Raw genomic sequence first — 23,247 nt, 5'->3', positions numbered from 1 at the left:
TCTTATTTCAGAGGTCATTTCGGTGTGGGAAAAGAAAAGGGCCTTTTCAAATAGTACGAAATTATAAATTCGGTACAATGACAAGTTGTTCATTTACAACCACGTATTGTAGAAGTCTCGGGCCTTCTCATAAATCACACAACAATTTTTTGAACAAGAGAGAAAAAGGATTAGGGGAAGAAGTTAGTTAAAAAGGATTCTAATTGTCACAACTTGACATCTGAAAGTGGGATATACATTCTCTTTGTTGACAATAGACCTTGTCCCTTTTTCAGAGAACAAAAAATAGTTAAGCCTGGTAGTATGAATAAGTTTTCCTGAACACTTTACCTCAATGCTACCACCTTGAAATGGATGTTTGCCAGAGTAATTTTACTGTTATAACTCTATGCATTTAACAATGTGGGGAGAAGTAGCATATTTGGGTACCAGGCACTGGAGGTTGAGGGAGGTTCTATCCTGCTGCAGGTTCCACAGGAAACTCCACAAAAGAAATTTCAAAAAATTACAAGAAACTTAAACATCTAGAGCAATGAGACAGAAATGGAATTTCAAATCATGCATACAGACTGGTGAAGAATTCCAAGAAAACTCCCAGGGCTAGAAAGGTAACAATCTAACAATCTGTTGCCCCTTGATAAGTACTGTGGATAACAATTCCAGGAAGTCCAAAAATCCATATGTGAGCCCAACATTGTCCTTAGGCTGATGGGATGATGTGTCATGTGTGTGAGTGTGAAAGGAAACAGTCATCATACACTGACTTAGCTAGAATGAGGTGAGTTACATAAGATAAGGTTAAGTCAAAAATGGAATAATTCTGAAGACGATAATAAGAGAGGGTGAGGGTGGTGAAGGTAGCATGTGTGCAATGTAAGAAATTTTTAGAACAATTGTTCTCAAAACTGTTCAGAAGGAAGAGCATCTAGAAGGGCTGAAACACTGATATGTTGCTGATGGTATATTAAAAGCGTGATGTATTAAAGTCATAAAATGTTGCAAAGGTAAACTGAAATCACAATTATAGCTGAAGCACATTGACGGTTTATATTTACCAGGCACTGTGGTAAGGCAGCCCTTTTAACAGTCATTATCTCAACAGTCCTCAGGTGTTAGAACCATGTCCCCATTTGACAGAGGCGGAAACTGAGGCTCAGAGCTATCAAGAAATCTCCTGAGTTCATGCAGCAGGTGAACGTTGGAGCTGGGATTCAAACCCACACAACTTGATTTCTGAACTTTCAGGCTGCATGTCAGCAAAGACTCCTGAAGTAGCAAAATGTGGAATCTGGTGTGAAATTAGACATTCTAATATGGACACACTATAGCAGCTACTAAAGGTTAAGAAAAACATATGCAAGAAATTGAAGTAGAAGGAAACTATCCATGTGCTTAATTTTTTTCCTCTGCAAGTTGAAAAAAGACCATCCCTGAAGAATCCTAAAGATTCCTCATGAGTCCTGCTGTCTGTCTCTGTGCCCCTCCACAGGTGTGCGAGCGACCTGGGGTCAGGGCAGATTGTGAGGACTCAAGGAGGAGGGCAGTCACTTAGAACGAGAGGAATCTTTAGCCTCATCTGTGTTCCCCATTTATGTGGCTGACAGAAGCACAGGTCCCAGAACATTGTTGTTCGTTTGTGTTTTGCATTGCTCAAACGAGGATGGCAGGAAGAAAAGAGCCATACACTCAAGTAAGCGTTACCCACAGCCCAGATTTCCAAGCACCTCAAGCCTCACGGGGAAAAGGCAGGATATAGATAAATTCAATTCATACAAGTGCATCTGCTGCCCCAGATCTCCTTCCTCCAGTCTTCCTACCTCTAATGGGGGTTGCTGCCATAGCAGACACCCAATGATGACCCCCCGCCTGCTCAGATCCAGCCCTGCCGCTACATGTATGACTTTAGGAAACTCACTCAATCCCTCTGACTTTTAGTGTTCTGGTCTGGAAGATGAGAAGGTCTCACCAACAGATCTCTTAAGTTCCTTTAATAGATTAAACTTATTTGTATTGAAGTGTTAGTAACTGGTAAGTATTAATGAATTATCCTGCTCTGTCACAGTTGCAGGACAAATGAAAGGCCTTAAATGAAAGGAATCAAGGATTTTGAGAAGTCATCAAGCCCTTGGTGGGTGGGGAGTGGAGAAGGGTATTTGCGAGGCCAAAGGGCCTCTGCATGTATTCAAAGGCCCTGTGGTCACAGGTGTCCAGTTGCCTATTGGTGGATTAGCCTCTTCCTGATAAGTTCAACAAACCGTGGACCATAAATCATGTTACCCACACACAGTCTAAGCTGGTGACCTGTTGCCACCTACATTGGATCCCGTGGGCTCCACATTTGAGAGTACACCCTACCCGCTCTTGGGATTCTAGGGTCCATTTCCTAGTTGTGACACAAAAAAGGACGCATGGGGGAGAAACGGGTGAAAGTGATCAAAAGGTGCATGCTTCCATTTATTAGATAAATAAGTTCTGGGTTGTCACATACAGCATGCTGACTAGAGTTAAAAATACTGTACTGTATGTTTGAAAGTTGTGAGGAGAGCCGATCTTAAAAGTTCTCATGGAACTTGTCTGGTGGTCCAGTGGTTAAGTATGCAGCTGCCAATGCTGGGGACACAGGTTCGATCCCTGGTCTGGGGAGATCCCACATGCCGTGGAGCAACTAAATCAGTGCACCACGACTACTGAGGCTGCACTCTAGAACCCGTGCAAGAAGAGGAGCCACTGCCATGAGAAGCCCACCTACCACAGCTAGAGAGTAGCCTGCGCTCCCCACAGCCAGAGAAAGCCCACGTGCAGCAAGGAAGACCCAGGGCAGCCAAAAATAAACAAGCAAATTTCTCATGCTAACTATGAATTTTAAAAAATTCTCATCACAAGAAAGAAACTTGTACCTTTGTGTAGTGGTGGATGTCAACTAAATTGATTATGTCAATCACTTTGAAATATATACGTATATCAAATCACTGTGTTGTACACCTAAAACTAATATAATGCTAAATGTCAATTACAGCTCTTTTTTTCTTTTTCTTTTTTTTAAAAGAAAAGGGCTATGTGGATTTCTGAAAAGCTCTTATATGGATAAAATGGCTAAATGTCTACCCCTTTCCCTCTCTAACCAAACTCTAATTTTTTATTCCAGGAGACCATGGACTACATTTTCCCGCCTCCCTGATTGTCAACGGCAGCCAGTGAGACAAAAGGGAAACCACTGGGCGGGGCTCTGGGAAAGCTCATAAAGAGAGCTGAGTCGGCTGAAGTTTTGACCTTTCTCTCCCTACACCCTTTTTTCATACTTCTTGCCTGGAATATTGGAGAAGGCAATGGCACCCCACTCCAGTACTCTTGCCTGGAAAACCCCATGGACAGAGGAGTCTGGTAGGCTGCAGTCCATGGGGTCGCTAAGAGTCAGATACGACTGAGTGATTTCACTTTCACTTTTCACTTTCATGCATTGGAGAAGGAAATGGCAACCCACTCCAGTGTTCTTGCCTGGAGAATCCCAGGGATGGGGGAACCTGGTGGGCTGCCGTCTATGGGGTCGCACAGAATCAGACACGACTGAAGTGACTTTGCAGTAGCAGCAGTGGCCTGGAACATAGGCTTTGTTGTCAGGCAGCCACTTTGGACCACGAGGGGACCTAGAAATTAGAAGCCATCTGCTAGGGATGGCAGACCAGAGAGAGAGAGGTAGTCCAGGTAGCTCCCTGATGCTACTGGAGAGCTGTCATACCAGCATAGGTTATCTTCTTTTGGATTTGCTCTATGAGAAGAAAAGTAAAACCGCTAATTTATTTAAGTCCTTGTTTGGGAATGAGGAGGGGCATCTTTTAACCACAACCCAACACCATTCCTAACTGATACACCTTCTGATTTCTACTCAGGATTTACCTCATAGGAAAGGCTCCAGTGGCCCTAGAGGCAACTATTTCATCTTTAAATGGGAACAAAGAAGGCACCTAGTTCACAGAGCTGTAGGAGGATTAAATGAGGTAATACATGCAGAGGGCTTGACCCAGTGCTTGGCAGAAGAGTCAGTGTTACTGTCATCATGATTCCTAGTTGAAAAGTGTCTCCAGCTAATATGGTAAAGATCTTTACACATTTGTACTTAGTTCCCTGGCCGGGGATCAAACACACATCCCCTGCTCTGAAAGGTGGATTCTGAACCACTGGACAACCAGGGATGTCTTACGGATGGAATTTTTTCTTTGCTAGGTAAGAAGTGGGTTTATTTAGAAAGAAACACATTTGGCAGACAAGAGTGTGGGCCACCTCAGAAAGCAGAGTGGCCTGGGTGGAGTTTACAGAACTTCTAAAAGACCAGTGGGGCTAGTGGTAAAGAACCCGCCTGCCAAGGTAGGTAGACATTAAGAGATGAGGGTTTGATCCCTGGGTCAGGAAGATCTCCTGAAGAAGGGCATGGCAAACCACTCCAATATCCTTGCCTGGAGAATCCCATAGACAGACGAGCTTGGCAGGCTACAGTCCATAGGGTCACAAAGAGTCGGACACAACTGAAGTGACTTAGCACGCAAAAGACCAGTAGAAGAGCAGGAGAAAGAAGCATCTGGTGAAACAGAAACACCCACTTCCGCCTTCCCACAAGGGTGTGGGTGGGGAGAAGGCATTACTGGGTACCGAGAGGTCTTCCGCACTGACCTGGTTCTCAGACTGCCCCTCACCCACCCCCCTGAGGAGGTGACAGTTTCCTCCTCTGCCTGTCCCTCCCATCTTGGGTGCTCACAGCTCAAGGGCACACCTGTCACCTTGTTTTGCGGTTTCTCACGTGCACACACCCAGAGGACTCCCAACCTCTTGCCCATCTCTTGAGATAAATGCACTCCTAATAAATGGGTGAGCCCACGGGCTGAGAGGGAGGCAGGCTGGGAAATACTGGTAGGGGTTTCCAGTGCCTGGAACACCCTGAGGGGAAGAGCTGAAGGGGGAATATCTCGACTGCAGTGACCAGCACGCTTAACTGCTGAGAGACAGAGAGGCTGAGACTTCACTCCCAAATTTGATCGCGTGGAAGTGTCCAGGTGACTGCTAATGATGACACCAAAGTCTAAAGGACAATTGTTTAGGCAAAACCTGCCTCTATACATGCTGACCCTAACCCCCAAAATAACTTGCTCTATGTAAAGGAGACGGTTAAGTACATGGATTTTGGAACCAGACATCTCAGGTTCACATTCTGAATCACAGATCTACTTACAGGCTTTTTGACCTTGGGTGAATTACCTAACCTCTCTGGGACCCAGTTTACCCATCTATGAAATGGGGAAAATAACAGTTACCACCTCACAGAGTTGTTTGAGGGATTAGACAAAGTTGACATATGTAAAGTGCTTAGAACAGGGTTAGATATGTAGAAGGTCCTATGTAAGTGTTGGAAGAGGGTGCTTGCTATGACCAGTGCATTCTCTTGGCAAAACTCTGTGAGCCTTTGCTTCATTCTGTACTCCAAGGCCAGATTTGCCTGTTACTCCAGGTATTTCTTGACTTCCTTCTTTTGCATTCTAGCCCCCTATAATGAAAAGGACATCTTTTTTGGGTGTTAGTTCTAGAAGGTCTTGTAGGTCTTCACAGAACCAACCCTTCAACTTCAGCTTCTTCAGCATTACTGGTTGGGCATAGACTTGGATTACTGTGATATTGAATGGTTTGCTTTGGAAATGAACAGAGACCATTCTGTCATTTTTGAGACTGCATCCAAGTACTGCATTTTGGACTCTTTTGTTGACTATGATGGCTACTCCATTTCTTCTAAGGGATTCTTGCCCGCAGTAGTAGATATAATGGTCATTTGAGTTAAATTCACCCATTCCAGTCCATTTTAGTTCGTTGATTCCTAAAATGTTGATGTTCACTCATGCCATCTCCTGTTTGCACTACCAATTTGCCTTGATTCATGGACCTAACATTCCAGGTTCCTATGCAATATTGCTCTTTACAGCATCAGACTTTACTTCTATTACCAGTCACATCCACAGCTTGGTGTGGTTTTTGCTTCAGCTCCATCCCTTCATTCTTTCTGGAGTTATTTCTCCACTGAACTCCAGTAGCATATTGGGCACTGACCGACCTGGGGAGTTCATCTTTCAGTGGCCTATCTTTTTGCCTTTTCATACTGTTCATGGGGTTCTCAAGGCAAGAATACTGAAGTGGTTTGCCATTCCCTTCTCCAGTGGGCCACATTTTGTCAGAACTCTCCACCATGACCCATCTGTCTTGGGTGGCCCTACACGGCATGGCTCACAGTTTCATTGAGTTAGACAAGGCTGCCATGTGATCAGATTGGTTAGTTTTCCGTGATTGTGGTTTTCAGTCTGTCTGCTCTCCAATGAAGAAGGATAAGAGGTTTATGGAAGCCAGAGGACGCACTGGTCATAGCAAACACCCTCCTCCAACAACACAAGAGAAGACTCTACACATGGACATCACCAGATGGTCAACACTGAAATCAGATTGATTATATTCCTTGAAGCCAAAGATGGAGAAGCTCTATACAATCAGCAAAAACAAGACTGGGAGCTGACTGTGGCTCAGATCATGACCTCCTTATTTCCTAATTCAGACTTAAATTGAAGAGAGTAGGGAAAGCCACTAAACCATTCAGGTATGACCTAAGTCAAATCCCTTAAGACTATACAGTAGAAGTGACAAATAGATTTAAGGGATTAGATCTGATAGACAGAATGCCTGAAGAACTATGAATGGAGGTTCGGGACATTGTACAGGAGGCAGAGATCAAGACCACCCCCAAGAAAAAAAAATTGCAAAAAGGCAAAATGGTTGTCTGAGGAGGCCTTACAAACAGCTATGAAAAGAAGAGACGCAAAAGGCAAAGGAGAAAAGGAAATATATACCCATTTGAATGCAGATTTCCAAAAAATGGCAAAGAGATAAGAAAGCCTTCCTCAGTGATCAATGCAAAGAAATACAGGAAAACAATAGAATGGGAAAGACTAGCGATCTCTTCAAGAAAATTAGAGATACCAACGGAACATTTCATGTAAAGATGGGCTCAATAAAGGACAGAAATGGTATGGACCTAACAGAAGCAGAAGATATTAAGAAGAGGTGGCAAGAATACTCAGAAGAACTGTACAAAAAAGATCTTCACGACCCAGATAATCACGATGGTGTGATCACTCATCTGGAGCCAGACATCCTGGAATGTGAAGTCAAGTGGGCCTTAGAAAGCATCACTACGAATAAAACTAGTGAAGGTGATGCAATTCCAGTTGAGCTATTTCAAATCCTAAAAGATGATGCTGTTAAAACGTGCTACACTCAATATGCCAGCAAATTTGGAAAACTCAGCAGTGGCCACAGGACTGGAAAAGGTCAGTTTTCATTCCAATCCCAAAGAATGTTCAAACTACCACACAATTGCACTCATCTCACACACTAGTAAAGTAATGCTCAAAATTCTCCAAGCCAGGCTTCAACAGTATGTGAACTCTGAACTTCCAGATGTTCAAGCTAGATTTAGAAAAGGCAGAGGAACCAGAGATCAAATTGGCAACATCCGTTGGATCATAGAAAAAGCAAGAGAGTTCCAGTAAAACATCTACTTCTGTTTTATTGACTATGCCAAAGCCTTTGACTGTGTGGATCACAATAAACTGTGGAAAATTCTTCAAGAGATAGGAATACCAGACCACCTGAGCTGCCTCCTGAGAAATCTGTATGCAGGTCAAGAAGCAACAGTTAGAACTAACATAGAACAACAGACTGTTTCCCAATCAGGAAAGGAGTACATCAAGGCTGCATAATTTCACCCTGTTTATTTAACTTATATGCAGAGTACATCATGAGAAATGCTGGGCTGGAAGAAGCACAAGCTGGAATCAGGATTGCTGGGAGAAATATCAATAACCTCAGATATGCAGATGATACTACCCTTATGGCAGAAAGTGAAGAAGAACTAAAGAGCATCTTGATGAAAGTGAAAGAGGAGAGTGAAAAATTTGGCTTAAAACTCAACATTCAGAAAACTAAGATCATGGCATCTGGTCCCATCACTTCATGGGAAATAGATGGGGAAACAGTGACTGACTTTATTTGGGGGGGGCGCTCCAAAATCACTGATGCACCCATGCAACTAAAAGACACTTGCTCCTTGGAAGAAAAGTTATGACCAACCTAGATAGCACATTAAAGAGCAGAGACATTTCTTTGCCCACAAAGGTCCATATAGTCAAAGCTATGGTTTTTCCAGTAGTTGTGTATGGATGAGAGAGCTGGACTATAAAGAAGGTTGAGTGCCAAAGAATTGATGCTTTTGAACTGTGGTGTTGGAGAAGATTCTTGAGAGTCCCTTGGACTGCAAGGAGATCCATCCAGTCCATCCTAAAGGAAATCAGTCCTGAATATTCATTGGAAGGACTGATGCTGAAGCTGAAACTCCAATACTTTGACCACCTGATGGGAAGAACTGACTCATTTGAAAAGACCCTGATGCTGGGAAAGATTGAAGGAGGGAGGAGAAGGGGACAACAGAGGATGAGATGGTTGGATGGGATTACTGACTCGATGGAATTGAGTCTGAGTAAACTCCGGGAGTTGGTGATGGACAGGGAAGTCTGGCATGCTGCAGTCCATGGGGTCACAAAGAGTCAGACACGAATGAGTGACTGAACTGAACTGATGTAACTGTTTGTTATTTTATTAATTTCATTAAACATCCATGAATGCTGTATTTATAATTATACATTGCTAGACACTTCTAGGGCTTCCCTGGTGGCTCAGTGATAATGAATCTGCCTGCTATGCAGGAGACCCAGGTTTGATCCCTGGGTTGGGAAGATCCCCTGGAGAAGAGAATGACAACTCACTCCAGTATTCTTGCCTGGAGAATTCTATTTGGACAGAAGAGCCTGGCGGGCTACAGTCGGACATGATTGCAAAGAGTCAGACACGGCTCCCCGAATAACATACCCCCAGCCAGATACTTCTAATATCTGTTAAAAAGAATTGTCTTTAATAAGATTGGGTAATTTGACTGAGTATGATGTCAGGTATAGGCCAATTCTGAGCCCTATTACCTTGCGTTTGTTTCAATTGACAGTTCTGTTCTCTCAATATTTATTTCCCTGCCTCTGCTGGAGCATTAGGGCTATCCCTTGGGAAGTGTTTTTTCTCACCCTGGCAAGCCTGGAGGCACCGGCAGCAGGAAGGAAAGGTCAGGGACGAGCAGAAGGTCAGACCATTCCCCTCCCTGCCCCCACTTCAGGTTTCCAGCCCCCATCAACTGGCCACTCATGGGGTGGGGTGGGGGGAAGGAGTCCTGAAGTAAACGAGAGACTGCAGTTTTAACTGGAGCACGGGACTGGACTTTCGTGTCTACAAGAGCATCTACATTATTGAAAAGAGGCTTGTTTTCTCAGTCGATAACCAAAAAGCTATTCAACCTGCCACAAAACCATCAGGGGTCCAGGAAGGCAGTTTGACTAGAACACTGATGAGAAGCAAAGCAAAGCCATTTTCTGTTTGCACGTTTGGCCTGTTCTACACTCATTACACTTGTGGGAACTCATCCGGGTGTCTCTGAGAATAAGAGTGCAACACGAGGTGCGCAAAACCCTCCAGCACGAGGCCAGAGCCACAGGGTCAGTCCTTAGGGGAGGAGCGGGAGTGATGGGCAGTGGAGGGCAGCTGGAGAGCACTGCCCTGCAGCCAGTGGAGGGGGACCCACAGGAGGTGCCCGCAAACACACTGCCGGACGCCTGCCCACAGCACATGGATGGCGATCCAAGCAGAGCACCCTGGTAGCTGGGAGGAGCCTTAGGAGAGCACTGACTGGGTGAAGTGACTCCCGCTGCTTTCCTCTAGCCACCCTGCCCCACTGACGCCTCCTCCAACCCTGGAGGAGTCAGAATAGGAAAGAAAAAAACTCCCCCTCCCCTTGCACAGAGCAAACTCTGAGGCATAGAGAGGGGGAGACTCTTACTTCCATGGAAGTCAGATGGAAGTTTTAAATTGGAGAGAACCCAGGTGGGCGCTAATGGTAAAGAACCCACCTACCAATGCAGGAGAAGAGACTTGGGTTCGATCCCTGGGTTGGGAAGATCCCCTGGAGGAGGGCACTGCAACCCACTCCAGTATTCTTGCCTGGAGAATCCCATGGACAGAGGAGCCTGGAGGCTACTGTCCATAGGGTCGCCAAGAGTCAGACAAAACTGAAGCGACTTAGCACACATACACAGGCTTTTTCATAGCTGAGAATGAGTTTTAATAATCCATCCAGGACTGATATGATGGCTTATCATGGCCTGATGCCATGGTCGGATGCAGGATTTCCCTGCGAGATTGTCAGAGGGCAGAATAGGAAAGATGGACAGAGAACTCTGAAGGCAACTCTTCAAAGTCAGTGAAAATACGACCGGTTTCCACTGGTACCTCAACGAGTTTATCCTTACTTGGCAAGTGGGCTAATGGAAAGTAGGTACAATGCCAATTTCATATGGTGACCATATGGGTTAAACAAACTCCCATATGTCAAATGATTCAGAGTGTTCTTGGTGAATAGCAATAATATAAATCATTCAGTCTTCAAATATCTGAAGACCTACTATGTGCCAGGCACTATTCTAGGAGGTTAGGCATGCATGGCGAACAAAAAAGTCCTCATGGAGCTTCCATTCTAAAGAAAGAGACAGACAAAACACAAGCAACTTATATATAGATAGATATATACATATACATTAGCTCTATGTAATTATATATTGTATACAATATATATATTGTATCCAATAGAGGTGGCACTACTGATAAAGAATCTGCCTGCCAATTCAGGAAATGCAAGAGATGTGGGTTTGATCCCTGGGTCGTGAAGATCCCATGGAGTAGGAAACGGCACTCAGCTCCAATATTCCTGCCTAGAGAATTCCATGGTCAGAGGAACCTGGTGGGCTACAGTCCATGGAGTCACAAGGAGATGTGCATGGCTGAGTGTACACACAGTATAATACAGTATAGATAACTATACATAGATAACTATAGTACAGTATAGATAGCTATATATACTAGTAACATCATACATATATAAAATAGTTCAGACAGTGACAAGTCAAAAATAGAGCACAATAAAACAGAGGAGACAGAGTAGAGTGGAGCCAATTCTAGATAGTGATGTCTTCCCCTTGGTAGAGAATTTAAGTTTTAAAAAGTGTTCTCATAGGACAGCCTCATTTTATCCACACAGTATTTTGGTGAGGGATGCTTCCAAGGAAAGGTAAGGAAACAGGAGCTCAGAAAAGTTAAGTGTCTCCAAGTTGGGTGACCTTTCATGACCCTAGTTAACAGCAAAAGCAAGCACAAGACCAGTTCAGCTAGCAGCCTAAGCATTCTCTGCAATTCCTAAATTAGTTCTGGGACCCAAAGTCAATACAACATTACTGGAAGTCAGTGCTTTTGGAGCTTGGCCACAGTGTTGGAGAGAGAATTTCGATTTCAGATCTCACTTGCAGCAGAGCAATTGCTGCCGTCCACTTTATCAAGAACAGGATCTCAGCCAGATGACTTTGGGAGAGCTTCACTACCAATGCCTGTTTCATTTCAGCTCACTTACAAATCAGATGGGAAGATGACCACCAGTTTAATTTTTCTCTAAAACCTAAGCTGAAAAAAAATTTAAAAAAAAAAAAAAAACAACCTAAGCCGAAATAGTGAATTTTGCTTGTTCTGAGCTAAAAGTTCAGAGATGAATCATACATTCGGACAGAACTGCTCAAAGGAAGACTGTCCACGATTCCCCTCCAAGGATTTTCAGAACAACTAGTCCCTTTCTCTCTAGGAGATGGCAGCTGCAGCTTGCTCGGAGCCTTCAGGAAGGGCAAATGTGTCTGGGATTTCAATTCAAGAAACTTAATGCAAAAACCCTCAGCAGGCACCTTCTTCTCTGTGGCTGGAAGGACAGCCCTCCTTCCCACTGCACTTGAAATCGATGGCAAGGCAGCTGTAGAGAGAGTTTTTCACTTATGCTTTTAATTCTATTAGAGTATTTCCCTGCTTTGGGACTGAAGAGAAGATGGCATTTGGATGCTTTTTAAAATGACTATTCTGAAAGCAGCTGGCACCATAATTCTTAGAGAGGAAACTCACTACTGGAAAAATACTTTGAAAAGACATTTGGAATAAATGAGACCTGTGGGTATAGATGTCAGCAGGAACTAAGGATTGGAGAGCAAAGGAAATTTGGTGGAGGTCATCCCAAGAAAGAAGGAGAGAGTGAAGGGAACAGAAGGAGGAGTCCTAGGAGGAAGGATGCAGCAGCAGAGAGGGCTGGGATCAGCTTTGGGGAACTGGCAGAAGGAGGAGCAGGGAGCATTCTGAGATGGGGACATCTGTTCCATGGGACAATGTTTGGGGTGTAAACCACCACTGCAAACTTCAGTCTGTTAGGATCACAGATGCTTTCTGTGGACTGCTTTGTGCAAAGCAAAGAAGACCCTGAGTGCCATCCCTAGCTCATGATGGTACAGAATAGGGCTGTCCAACAGAACTTGCTGTGCAGATGGGAATGTTCTATTGGCACTGTCCAATATGGTAGCCTCCAGTTACATGTGACTACTGTGTGTCTGAGGAACTGAATTTTAATTTTAAGATAAACAACTCTATGTGGCCAGTGGCTACTGTACTGAAGAGCACAGGTGTAGAGAGAGGTGGTATATATAGAGGGAGGAGTCCCAAGTCAAGGTGACCCTAAAGAATGCTCAAACTACCGCACGACTGCACTCATCTCACACGCTAGTAAAGTAATGCTCAAACTTCTCCAAGCCAGGCTTCTGCAATACGTGAACTGTGAACTTCCAGATGTTCAAGCTGGTTTTAGAAAAGGCAGAGGAACCAGCGATCAAGTTGCTAACATCCAATGGATCATAGAAAGAGCAATAGAGTTCCAGAAAAACATCTACTTCTGCTTTATTGACTATGCCAAAGCCTTTGACTGTGTGGATCACAATAAACTGTGGAAAGTTCTTCAAGAGATGGGAATACCAGACCACCTGACCTGCCTCTTGAGAAACCTGTATGCAGGTCAGGAAGCAACAGTTAGAACTGGCCATGGAACAACAGACTGGTTCCAAATAGGAAAAGGAGTACGTTAAGGCTGTATATTGTCACCCTGCTTATTTAACTTACATGCAGAGTACATCATGAGAAATGCTAGGCTGGAAGAAGCACAAGCTGGAATCAAGATTTCCAGGAGAAATATCAATAACCTCAGACAAGCAGATGACACAACTCTTATGGCAGAAATGAAGAACTAAAGGACCTCTAAATGAAAGTGAAAGAAGAGAGTGAAAAAGTTGGCTTAAAGCTCAACATTCAGAAAACTAAGATCATGGCATCTGGTCCCATCACTTCATGGCAAATAGATGGGGAAACAGTGGAAACAGTGGCTGACTTTATTTTTTGGGACTCCAAAATCACTGCAGATGGTGATTGCAGCAATGAAATTAAAAGTTTAAAATTAAAATTAAAAGTTTAAAATTAAAATTAAAAACTTCCTTCCTTGGAAGGAAGTTATGACCAACCTAGAGAGCAGATTAAAAAGCAGAGACATTACTTTGCCCTCAAAGGTACGTATAGCCAAAGTTATGGTTTTTCCAGTGGTCATGTATGGATGAGAGAGCTGGACTATAAAGAAAGCTGAGTGACAAAGAATTGATGCTTTTGAACTGTGGTGTTGGAGAAGACTCTTGAGAGTCCCTTGGACTGCAAGGAGATCCAACCATTCCATCCTAAAGGAAATCAGTCCTGAATATTCATTGGAAGGACTGATGCTGAAGCTGAAACTCCAATACTTTGACTACCTGATGGGAAGAACTGACTCATTTGAAAAGACCCTGCTGCTGGGAGAAACTGAAGGCACGAGGAGAAGGGGACAACAGAGGATGAGATGGTTGGATGGCATTACTGACTGAATGGAGGTGAGTTTGTGTAAACTCCGGGAGTTAGTGATGGACAGGGAGGCCTGGCATGCTGGGGTCCATGGGGTCGCGAAGAGTCAGACATAACTGAGTGACTGAACTAAACTGAACTGAAGGATGCAAACACCCTAGAACTTGTTGAAATCCTGGGGGCAGATTTAAGACTTGGAATGCTAGGTGGAGGTGGTCTAGGAGGTGCTAGAAGGAAGAGGTCAGAGATAAATCGATTTTACCTAGATCACAAGGTCAAGGAGACCCTGAGCTGACAACAGAGTTACAAAAGTATTTGAGAGAAAAAGGGATAGAAGGTCCTTATACAGGGAAATTGGAGTTTCTAGAAATGGTGAATTTTTTTGGTTTGTTTTTGTTTCAGAACCTAAGCTAACCAGTGGCTGCTTGTATCTGTCCACAAGTATCTCATGGAGAATTCATAAGAACGACAGTTGTAATGCACATGGTAGGTGTTACTAAATATCTGAGCAACCAGATGACTGAGACCACAGTAGGTTATATCAGCCACCGCCATTCTCTCCTGTGTATCTTGCAATATCCCTGGGAAGAATTCAGGGGTTAATTCCCATTTCAGAGCTGACAGGACTGAGGCTCAGAAAGGTTATGTGATAAGTCCAGGAGAGCTGGGATTCTTGGTTGTTTGGTTCATCCAACCTGTCTTCCTATCTGAGAGGCTTTATCTGGACTCCCCATCGCAGTCTCTGCCAGGGCACATGTGAATCCGAGAGAATGTTGCAGGACCACAGAACAGGAATGCTCTCCGTCTGGATTCTTCCTTCTCCCACTGCCAAGGGCTCACAGTCTCCCTCCTTGGACTGGGAACCTCTCCACAGGGGGACCCAGATCAGGTTCCCTTTAAGTCCACTGCCTGCCATAATGCTTGCCACACAGCGTGTCTCAGTCAATACTGCCCAATGAATAAATGAATGGGCAAAAGTTGTTTTTTCACTGACTTTTAAAAAAAAAAAAAAGTTCTTTTCACTTTGGAGAACCAGCATTAATCCATCACACAAACATTTTTCCCTCCCTAAATCACCACTGAGCATCTTCACATTTTTTGAGTGAAGCCAGTTCTCAGGCACTTGGTTTCAGACTCTCCGGGGTGGTAGCTTCAGGCCTAACATTGCTCTGTTTTTGGTTTTTTTTCTCTTGCTCATGATATATCTGTTGGGGATCTGAAAAGGAAATTTCTGAAACTTAAACATCTTCTTGTTTCAGTCCACTACACTCACACTCAGAACACTGGTAAGGAATAATGGTGCAGGACAAGACTGCCTGTTTTTTGTTGGCAGATGCAGAAAATTATACATAGTAAAAAAGAAGCTAATAAAAGGAGAAAGAGTTTAGATGTATTGACTCAAATTGAGTGCTTTCAGGATGTAAAATACCTAGGTTTTAATCTATCAGATAAACACGATGAGTCTTCTTTTTCCCATTGGAATACAATTTTTTTTTTTTTTTTACAATTGTTTTTTAGTGTTGTGTTAGTTTCTGCTGTACAATGAAGTGAATCTTAAAGAAAGTTCCAGCTGCCTGCCTTGGCCTGCTGAATATGAACGTTCAGTGGTAATGATTTTCTGTAGAGATAACTACAGAAAACGTGTGGAATGTATTTTCATCATAAGTGGATAGAGAACAGTCAGGGCTGCAGTGATGGTATAAATCGTACTACCTCCAGCTGAGGACTCCCAGACTTCCACGCTGATGATGCAAGGCCCCTTCACAGTTTCTCCAAGTCTCTCGAGTTGCTAACCCAAGCCTGTCCCACTGACATCCACGTGACATACTTTCCAGTTCAAGAACTACCTCTCAGAGAAAAGAAGTTACTGTTTGCAAATTAAGTACTGAGGAAACTCAAGGTAGACATTCACTTTTATTTTACAACATGTCTGAATTGTTTGAAAATTTTAATCTTTGGTATTACTCTGCTTTGGCATTTGGTTTGGTACTACTTTGTTAACAATTGTTTGACATTTTAATGTCAAAGTAACCAAAGTATTTACTTTGGTAACCTAAAAAAAATTGAATTATTTAAAACATGGTTAAGAACTACGTATCTGTTACTGAGAAGGGGGAGAAAAGGAATAAAGTGGGTGAGGTTGGACTCACCTTCCCAAAGCTGGCAGCATTAACAGGCTGGGTATCATTCTTCTCACAGAAATCCAGGTAATGCATGTAGAGGGCGCTGCGGGGGATGCACACTCCTTCTGCAATCTCGTAGTTCTCCTCCAGCCTGGGGAAATAAAAGCTTGATGAGAGAACCCAAGCAAGAAGGACCTGTTCTTTCCAGTCTTTCTTCAGAGCTGGGCAGGCCTGAGAAATAACCCTTCTACTACAGATGGAAACACTGAGACTCAGGAAGACAAAGCCACCTGCCTAAGGTCGGGCATGGAGTTGGCAGGATCAGACTCCTGGCCACTTTGGGTACTACCTCAGGTCACTTTTCCAACACAAACTCCTAATCCCTTTCCTCTGCGGGGTCACTGGCCTGACTGCATTCTGGGTGAATCAGGTTCCCCCCAACTCCAAGCAATGATCCAGAATCTTGCAGGTGTCCCCCGCCCTTTACCCAAGCTACCCACTGGGTAGCCGTCTCTAATAGGTGTCAAAATCTTGGAGCTTCTTGGCTAATGAGAGCAGCAGAGTGAGACAGCCAGGGAAAACAAACACCCCGCGACAGGCTGGGAAGCTCGAGAGGCTCTGACCTGCTCACTGAGGGAGGTTTTATGACCACGGCAGGTGGCTAAACTGCTTGTTTCCTTTAGGTTCACCTTCCCTGCTGCACTGAGGTTATATCATATGATTCCATAGCCATCACCTTCTTAATGACTATAGGTTAGGGGTTCAGGGTACCACTCTCTGGGCAGATTCTTTACTGTCTGAGCCACCAAGGAAGCCCAGGGAATTTCCACCTGGGTTCAAATTCCGGCTTTGGCACTTGCTGGCTTGGTGACCTTGGGCAAGTTATTTCACCTCAGCCCTCAGCTGCTTTCTGGAGGTATCAACTGTAACTGCCAGACTGTTACCTCTGATTGTTGATCAGATGTAATGTGTGACAAAAACCAGCATGGGGCTTGGCATGTGGTGAGCACTTAGTAGGTGTTGGATTTCATTATCATCCACTCTCCCTCTCCATAAAACATTTTTGAACACTCACATGTCCAGAATTTGTGCTAGATACTGGGGACATAAGAGTAAACTAGACAGGTTTTTTTTTCTCTTTAACCCAAATACCAAAACATAGACATCCAATCATCAAGTTCCCCCTCACTAAGTCAACCATGAAGAAAACAGAAGACAAGAGCACATTGGTGTTCACTGTGAATGTCAAGACCAACAAGCAAAAAATTAAACAGGCTGTGAAGACTTTGAGAACAAGTTTATGGTTGCCAGCAGGAAGGATGAGGGATAGGAATAGTTAGGGAGTCGGGGATGGACATGTACACACTGCTATATTTAAAATGGACAAACAAGGACCTACTATGTAGCACAGGAAACTTTACTCAATGTTATGTGGCAGCCTGGATGGGAGGGGAGTTTGGAGGAGAATCAGCTCAGTTCATTTCAGGCCTAAATCATGTTCTACTCTGCGACCCCATGGACTGCAGGATGCCAGGCTTCCCTGCCCATCACCAATTCCTGGACCTTGCTCAAACTCATGTCCATTGAGTCGGTGATGCCATCCAACCATCTCATCCCCTTCTCCTCCTGCCTTCAATCTTGCCCAGCATCAGGGTCTTTTCCAGTGAGTCAGTTCTTCACATCAGGTGGCCACAGTGTTGGAGCTTCAGTCCTTCCAATGAATATTCAGGACTGATTTCCTTTAAGATGAACTGGTTGGATCTCCTCCAAGGGAGGAGTACAAGGGACTCTCAAGAGTCTTCTCCAATACCACAGCTCAAGAGCATCAATTCTTCAGCACTCAGCTTTCTTTATGCTCCAACTCTTACATCCATATATGACTACTGGAAAAACCATAGCTTTGACTATATGCACCTTTGTTGGCAAAATAATGTCTCTGATTTTAATATGCTGTCTGGGTTGGTCATAACTTTTCTTCCAAGGAGCAAGCGTCTTTTAATTTCATGGCTGCAGTCACCATCTGCAGTGATTTTGGAGCCCAAGAAAATAACGTCTCTCACTGTTTCCATTGTTTCCTATCTATTTGCCATGAAGTGATGGGACCAGATGCCATGATCTTTGTCTTTTGAATGTTGAATTTTTAGCCAGCTTTTTCACTCTCCTCTTTCACTTTCATCAAGAGGCTATTTAGTTCCTCTTTGCTTATTGCCATAAGGATGGTGTCATCTGCATATCTGAGGTTATTGATATTTCTCCCTGAAATCTTGATTCCAGCCTGTGCTTCATCCAGCCTGGCATTTTGCATGATGTACTCTGCATATAAGTTAAATAAGCAAGGTGACAATATACAGCCTTGATATACTTTTCCCAAGTTGGAACCAGTCTGTTGTTCCATGTCTGGTTCTAACTGTTCATTTTTGACTTGCATACAGATTTCTCAGGAGGCAGGTAGGTAAGGTGGTCTGGTATTCCCATCTCTTTCAGAATTTTCCACAGTTTGTTGTGATCCACACAGTCAAAGGCTTTGGTGTAGTCAATAAAGCAGAAATACATGTTTTTCTGAAACTCTCTTGCTTTTTCTATGATCCAACAGATGTTGGCAATTTGATCTCTGGTTCCTCTGCCTTTTCTAAATCCAAGTTGAACATCTGGATATTCTCGGTTCATGTACTGTTGAAGCCTCACTTGGAGAATTTTGAGCATTATTTTGCTAGCGCATGAAATGGGTGCAATTGTGTGGTAGTTTGAACATTTGTTGGCATTGCCTTTCTTTGGGAGGAGAATGGATATAAGTATATGTATGCCTGAGTCCCTTCACTTTCACCAGAAACTATCACAACACTGTTTGTTAATTTGCTATTCATTCCCAGATGGGGCTTCCCTCGTGGGTCAGAAGGTAAAGAATCTGCCTGCAATGCGGGACACCCAGGTTCAACCCCTGGGTCGGGAAGATCCCCTGGAGAAGGGAATGGCAACCCACTCCAGTATTCTTGCCTGGAGAATTCCATGGACAGAGGACCCTGAAGGGCTACAGTCCATGGGGATGCAGAGAGTCAGATACCACTGAGTAACTAACACTTTCACTTTTCAGTACAAAATAAAAAGTTAAAAAAATAAAATTAAAAACAGCCTGTGAAGAAGCTCTATGACATTTATGTGACTGAGGTCACACCCTGATCAGACCTGATGGAGAGGAAAAGGCATATATTCGACCAGCTCCTGACTACGATGCTTTGGATATTGCCAACAAAATTGGGATCATCTAAACTGAGTCCAGTTGGCTAAGTCTAAATATAAAAGTTTTCACTATTGAAATAAAACAAGAATGTAAGCATCCAAAAGAATCAGCCTCCTTTGTCGTGGACACACTGGAAGGTTAAACCTCTTTTTCAACAAAACTGCTGGGGCACATGACAATTTGGGGACTTCTCTTTGAGCCCAGCTGCCATCAGAGCATGAGGCACACACTGTTCAATAAACTCACCAACAGAAAATATTTCTCCTTTGATGGTGAATTGAATTTTAGGAAACAATCCCAAGTCACTTGGAACCAAGTTTGAGGGCTTAAGTGACTGGAATACCCTTTTCTCCCAATGATTTTTTCTAGGGGGTCAGAAATAAGGCATGATGCTAAAGCAATGAAACAAATGTCCTCAAGTGGCTTCTAACTTTCTCTGAGGGCACTTGCCAAAGAAGTGGTTCAGCGCTGTCGTAACTGAAGAGGAATGAGGACACGGCCTCCCAAGGTGCCCACTTGAAAGGGCAGTGGTCCTTTGGCTCATTGCAACATGTGGTTGAGAGAAAAATCAGTTCAATCATTTCATATTCCAAGTGCGTGGATGACGCAGACAGCCAAACAACCCGAGGGACGCGTGGACAAGTGAAGACGCCTGTGCTGACCGACTGGTCCCAGGTCATCCATCTCACCCACTCCCCCTTCTTCCGGGAAGGGGAATGCTGAGTAATGCCTGACAATTTTTAGAAGTGTTCCAGGAAATAGTTGATGCAATCCCTTCTAGGCAACCTAATTCCTTGAGGCTGGGGTGGTGTCTGATTCACTTCTGCATTTTTAAAGTCCAGCAGACTTCTGGGTACACAGCAGGTGTTCAGTAAATGTTCGCTGGATAGATTGTTTCAGTCACACATTCCTTCAGCAAATATTTATTGATCTCTTATCACCCACCATGTGCGGGGGATGCTGTGGTGCACAGGATGGTCCTTGTTTGTACTTGGAGAACTGATGAATGTGGACAGTGGATAAACGGGCTTCTGAGGTGGCACTAGTTATAAAGAACCCGCCTGCCAATGCCATTCACAGTATCGTCTCCCTGGAAAAGTGAAGTTCAAAGGTCCAAACAACCGGCTTATGCACAAACTCATGGGGATCATCTGAAAAATGCAGCTTTCACAAAGTGGGGTCTCACAAACATTCTTTGTTTGGCCTGAACAGTGTTGGCCCAACTTTTAAAATTCAGGACATTTCACATAAGAAGCTGGATTTCTGGCTTCTTTTGAAAAGGCTGAGCTCTGGCAGCACTCAGCCCATATTCCCGCATGACAACAATTGGCCAGAGTTACATGTACCCTGGGGTTGGCCAGAGTCCTCCCTCCTCACTATTTTTCTTACACCCAATCTATTTTCTGTTCCCTGTCTGCCTCCTGTAGGCTCCTGTGTTGACATAAGACACAATCTATGCCCTACTTTACTTTGCAGTTTATTTGAGGGAGAATAACACGCAGAAATAAGAATATTTAAGTACTACAAATTCCCAACCACAAGTACAGAGGAAGGTGGAAAACAGAAATTACTGTGAAGGTGGGAACAGATGATTATGGTTCCATCTTTGTAACAACAACAAAAACAGTATCATCTGTTGAGCTCTTGTGAGGTGCCAGGCACTGGGTATGGATTATCTCTCGATAACCATATGATGGAAGTGTTATGCCCATATTTTAGATGAGGAAACTGAGGCTCAGAGGGTGAAATTCATTTCCCTATGGTCATGCAGCTAGTACATGGGAGAGTTTTTCACACTCTGAGCCACTGTGGTATTCTGCCATGGTAGATGGAGGGGGTTCCAGGCAAGGAGAACAGCAAGGATAAGAGACCAATGTGGCACAAGCTTTGGATGATGGAGACACTGGTCTGAGTAGAGAATGGGATGTGTAAAGCAGTATGTACAAGGAGAGAACTGTGGGAGAGGGGGCACGGAAAATCCTTGAATGCCACATGAGAGAATATGGCTTGGCATAAGAGTCAGCAACCTCCAGAGCTGAAGAGTTACTGTGAGAATGGTGTTGCTTCGAGAGACAACCCCTCTGCCATCAGGCCCTCTGAGAGCACCCAGGACCTCGAACTTGGGGCAAAGAAGTACACCGGGGCAGATGATACCAGTAGCAGCCTCATGGTGAAGTGAAAGTCGCTCAGTTGTGTCCAACTCTTTGCAGCCCCATGGACTGCATAGTCCGTGGAATTCTCCAGGCCAGAATACTGGAGTGGATAGCCTTTCCCTTCTCTAGGGGATCTTCCCAACCCAGGAATTGAACTGGGGTCTCCTGCATTGCAGGCAGGTTCTTTACCAGCTGAGCTATCAGGGTGAATGGGACCAACTGCAAGGGCACAGTCAGCCGTGGGCGGGGTGCGCTGTCAGCAAGAGGCAACCGGCTCTGCTGTGGAGCTGTGCTGGTGAGCCCCGAGTGGCTGCTCACGGATGCCCACAGCCAGAAGCAGTGCCCGGATGTAGACCAGCCACTCTGAGGATCAAAGCCACAGGATAAAGACTGGGTTGCAAGAAGCAAGAGGAAGCCTGCATCCTTGGTGACCTGCTGAAGTACCAGCTCCAAGCATGGACCTCCAACGTCTGGGCATGAAACAAAGAGAATAAAACCTCAACTGTCAGGGCTTCCCTCATAGTCCAGGGGTTAAGAATCCACCTTGCAATGCAAAGGGTACCCGTTTGATCCCAGGTCCAGGAACATCCACTTGCCACAGGGCAACTGTGCACCACAACTAATGAACCTATGCTCTGGAGCCTGTGAGCTGCAACTTCTGAGCCCACGGTTCACCACTATTGAAGCCCACATGCCCTAGAGCCCGTGCTCTGCAACAAGAGAAGCCACCGAAATGATAAGCCCTCACACAGCGACCATAGAACATCCCTAACTTGCCACAACTAAAGAAAGCCCATGAGTGGCAACAAAGACCCAGCACGGCCAAAAATAAAATAAATATTTAAAAAAATAAGTTCCTATGATAGCTTTATTTTCAGAAGGCAGCGGAGTGGTACTGAGAGAACTGAAAAAAAATATTCAGAGGCAGGAAGACCTAGGTATTTATAGAATGCTGTAGGAATAATAATAATGTTATCAAATACAATGGAATACACTCAGCCATAAAAAAGAATGACATAATGCCATTTGCAGCAACATGGATGGACCTAGGGATTATAATATTATACTAAGTAAAGTAAGTCAGAAAAAGACTAATACCATAGATATTACTTATGTGGAATCTAAAATACGATACAGATGAACTTATTCACAAGGCAGAAACAGACTCATGGGCATAGAAAACAATTTTATGGTTACCAAGGGGAAAAAGGGTGGGGAAGGGATAAATTAGGTGTTTGGAATTAGCAAATACCAACTATTATATATAAAACATACAAACAACAAGGTCCTACTGTATATTACAGGGAACTATATTCAATATCCTGTAATAAACCATAATAAAAGAGAATATGAAAACAAATATACATGTTTAACTGAATTACTTTGCTGTATACCAGAAACTAACACAATATTGTAAATCAACTATATTTCAATTTAAAATGTAATCAACAGTAGTAACTAGCATTAATTGAAAATTTAGTATGTTGTATTTGCCAGCAATAGATTGAGAATAAAAGAAGGTTAAAAAAAAAAAAAAAAAAACAACCCAATCAAGTGTCATAATTTTCATCTTAGACTGTTGAGAGTTCCATTAACGGATTTCCTTAGAAAACTTTACTTCAACTCTTTTGGCCACTGTGTTGTGGGACATTTTCCAGTCTAATGCATACACAAGAACAACCTGGGCAGTTGGAACCTTGTGCATAACCAGCTACCCAGAGCAGGGAAATACCACTTTTTGCTTATCTTTGCTAATGATTTCCTAAAATTAATTTCAGCAAGAAAAATCTGTAGACACATTCAACAAACATGCACT

General features: G+C 43.8%; 1 protein-coding gene across 2 annotated transcripts in view; it reads right to left on the bottom strand.

Annotated features, from left to right (window-relative positions):
- RFX4 (regulatory factor X4) overlaps positions 1-23,247 on the bottom strand; it is a 173,806-nt gene that overhangs the window by 88,271 nt on the left and 62,288 nt on the right. For both annotated transcript variants that reach the window (XM_043441490.1, XM_043441491.1), the window contains exon 4: positions 16,068-16,191. In XM_043441490.1, the coding sequence (XP_043297425.1) occupies positions 16,068-16,191 (124 nt within the window). The remainder of the gene's footprint in view (positions 1-16,067; positions 16,192-23,247) is intronic.

This window comes from Cervus canadensis, chromosome 21, assembly GCF_019320065.1.
Source record: "Cervus canadensis isolate Bull #8, Minnesota chromosome 21, ASM1932006v1, whole genome shotgun sequence".
NCBI classification, from domain to species: Eukaryota; Metazoa; Chordata; class Mammalia; order Artiodactyla; family Cervidae; genus Cervus; species Cervus canadensis.
This window is presented reverse-complemented; position numbering and strand designations above follow the sequence as displayed.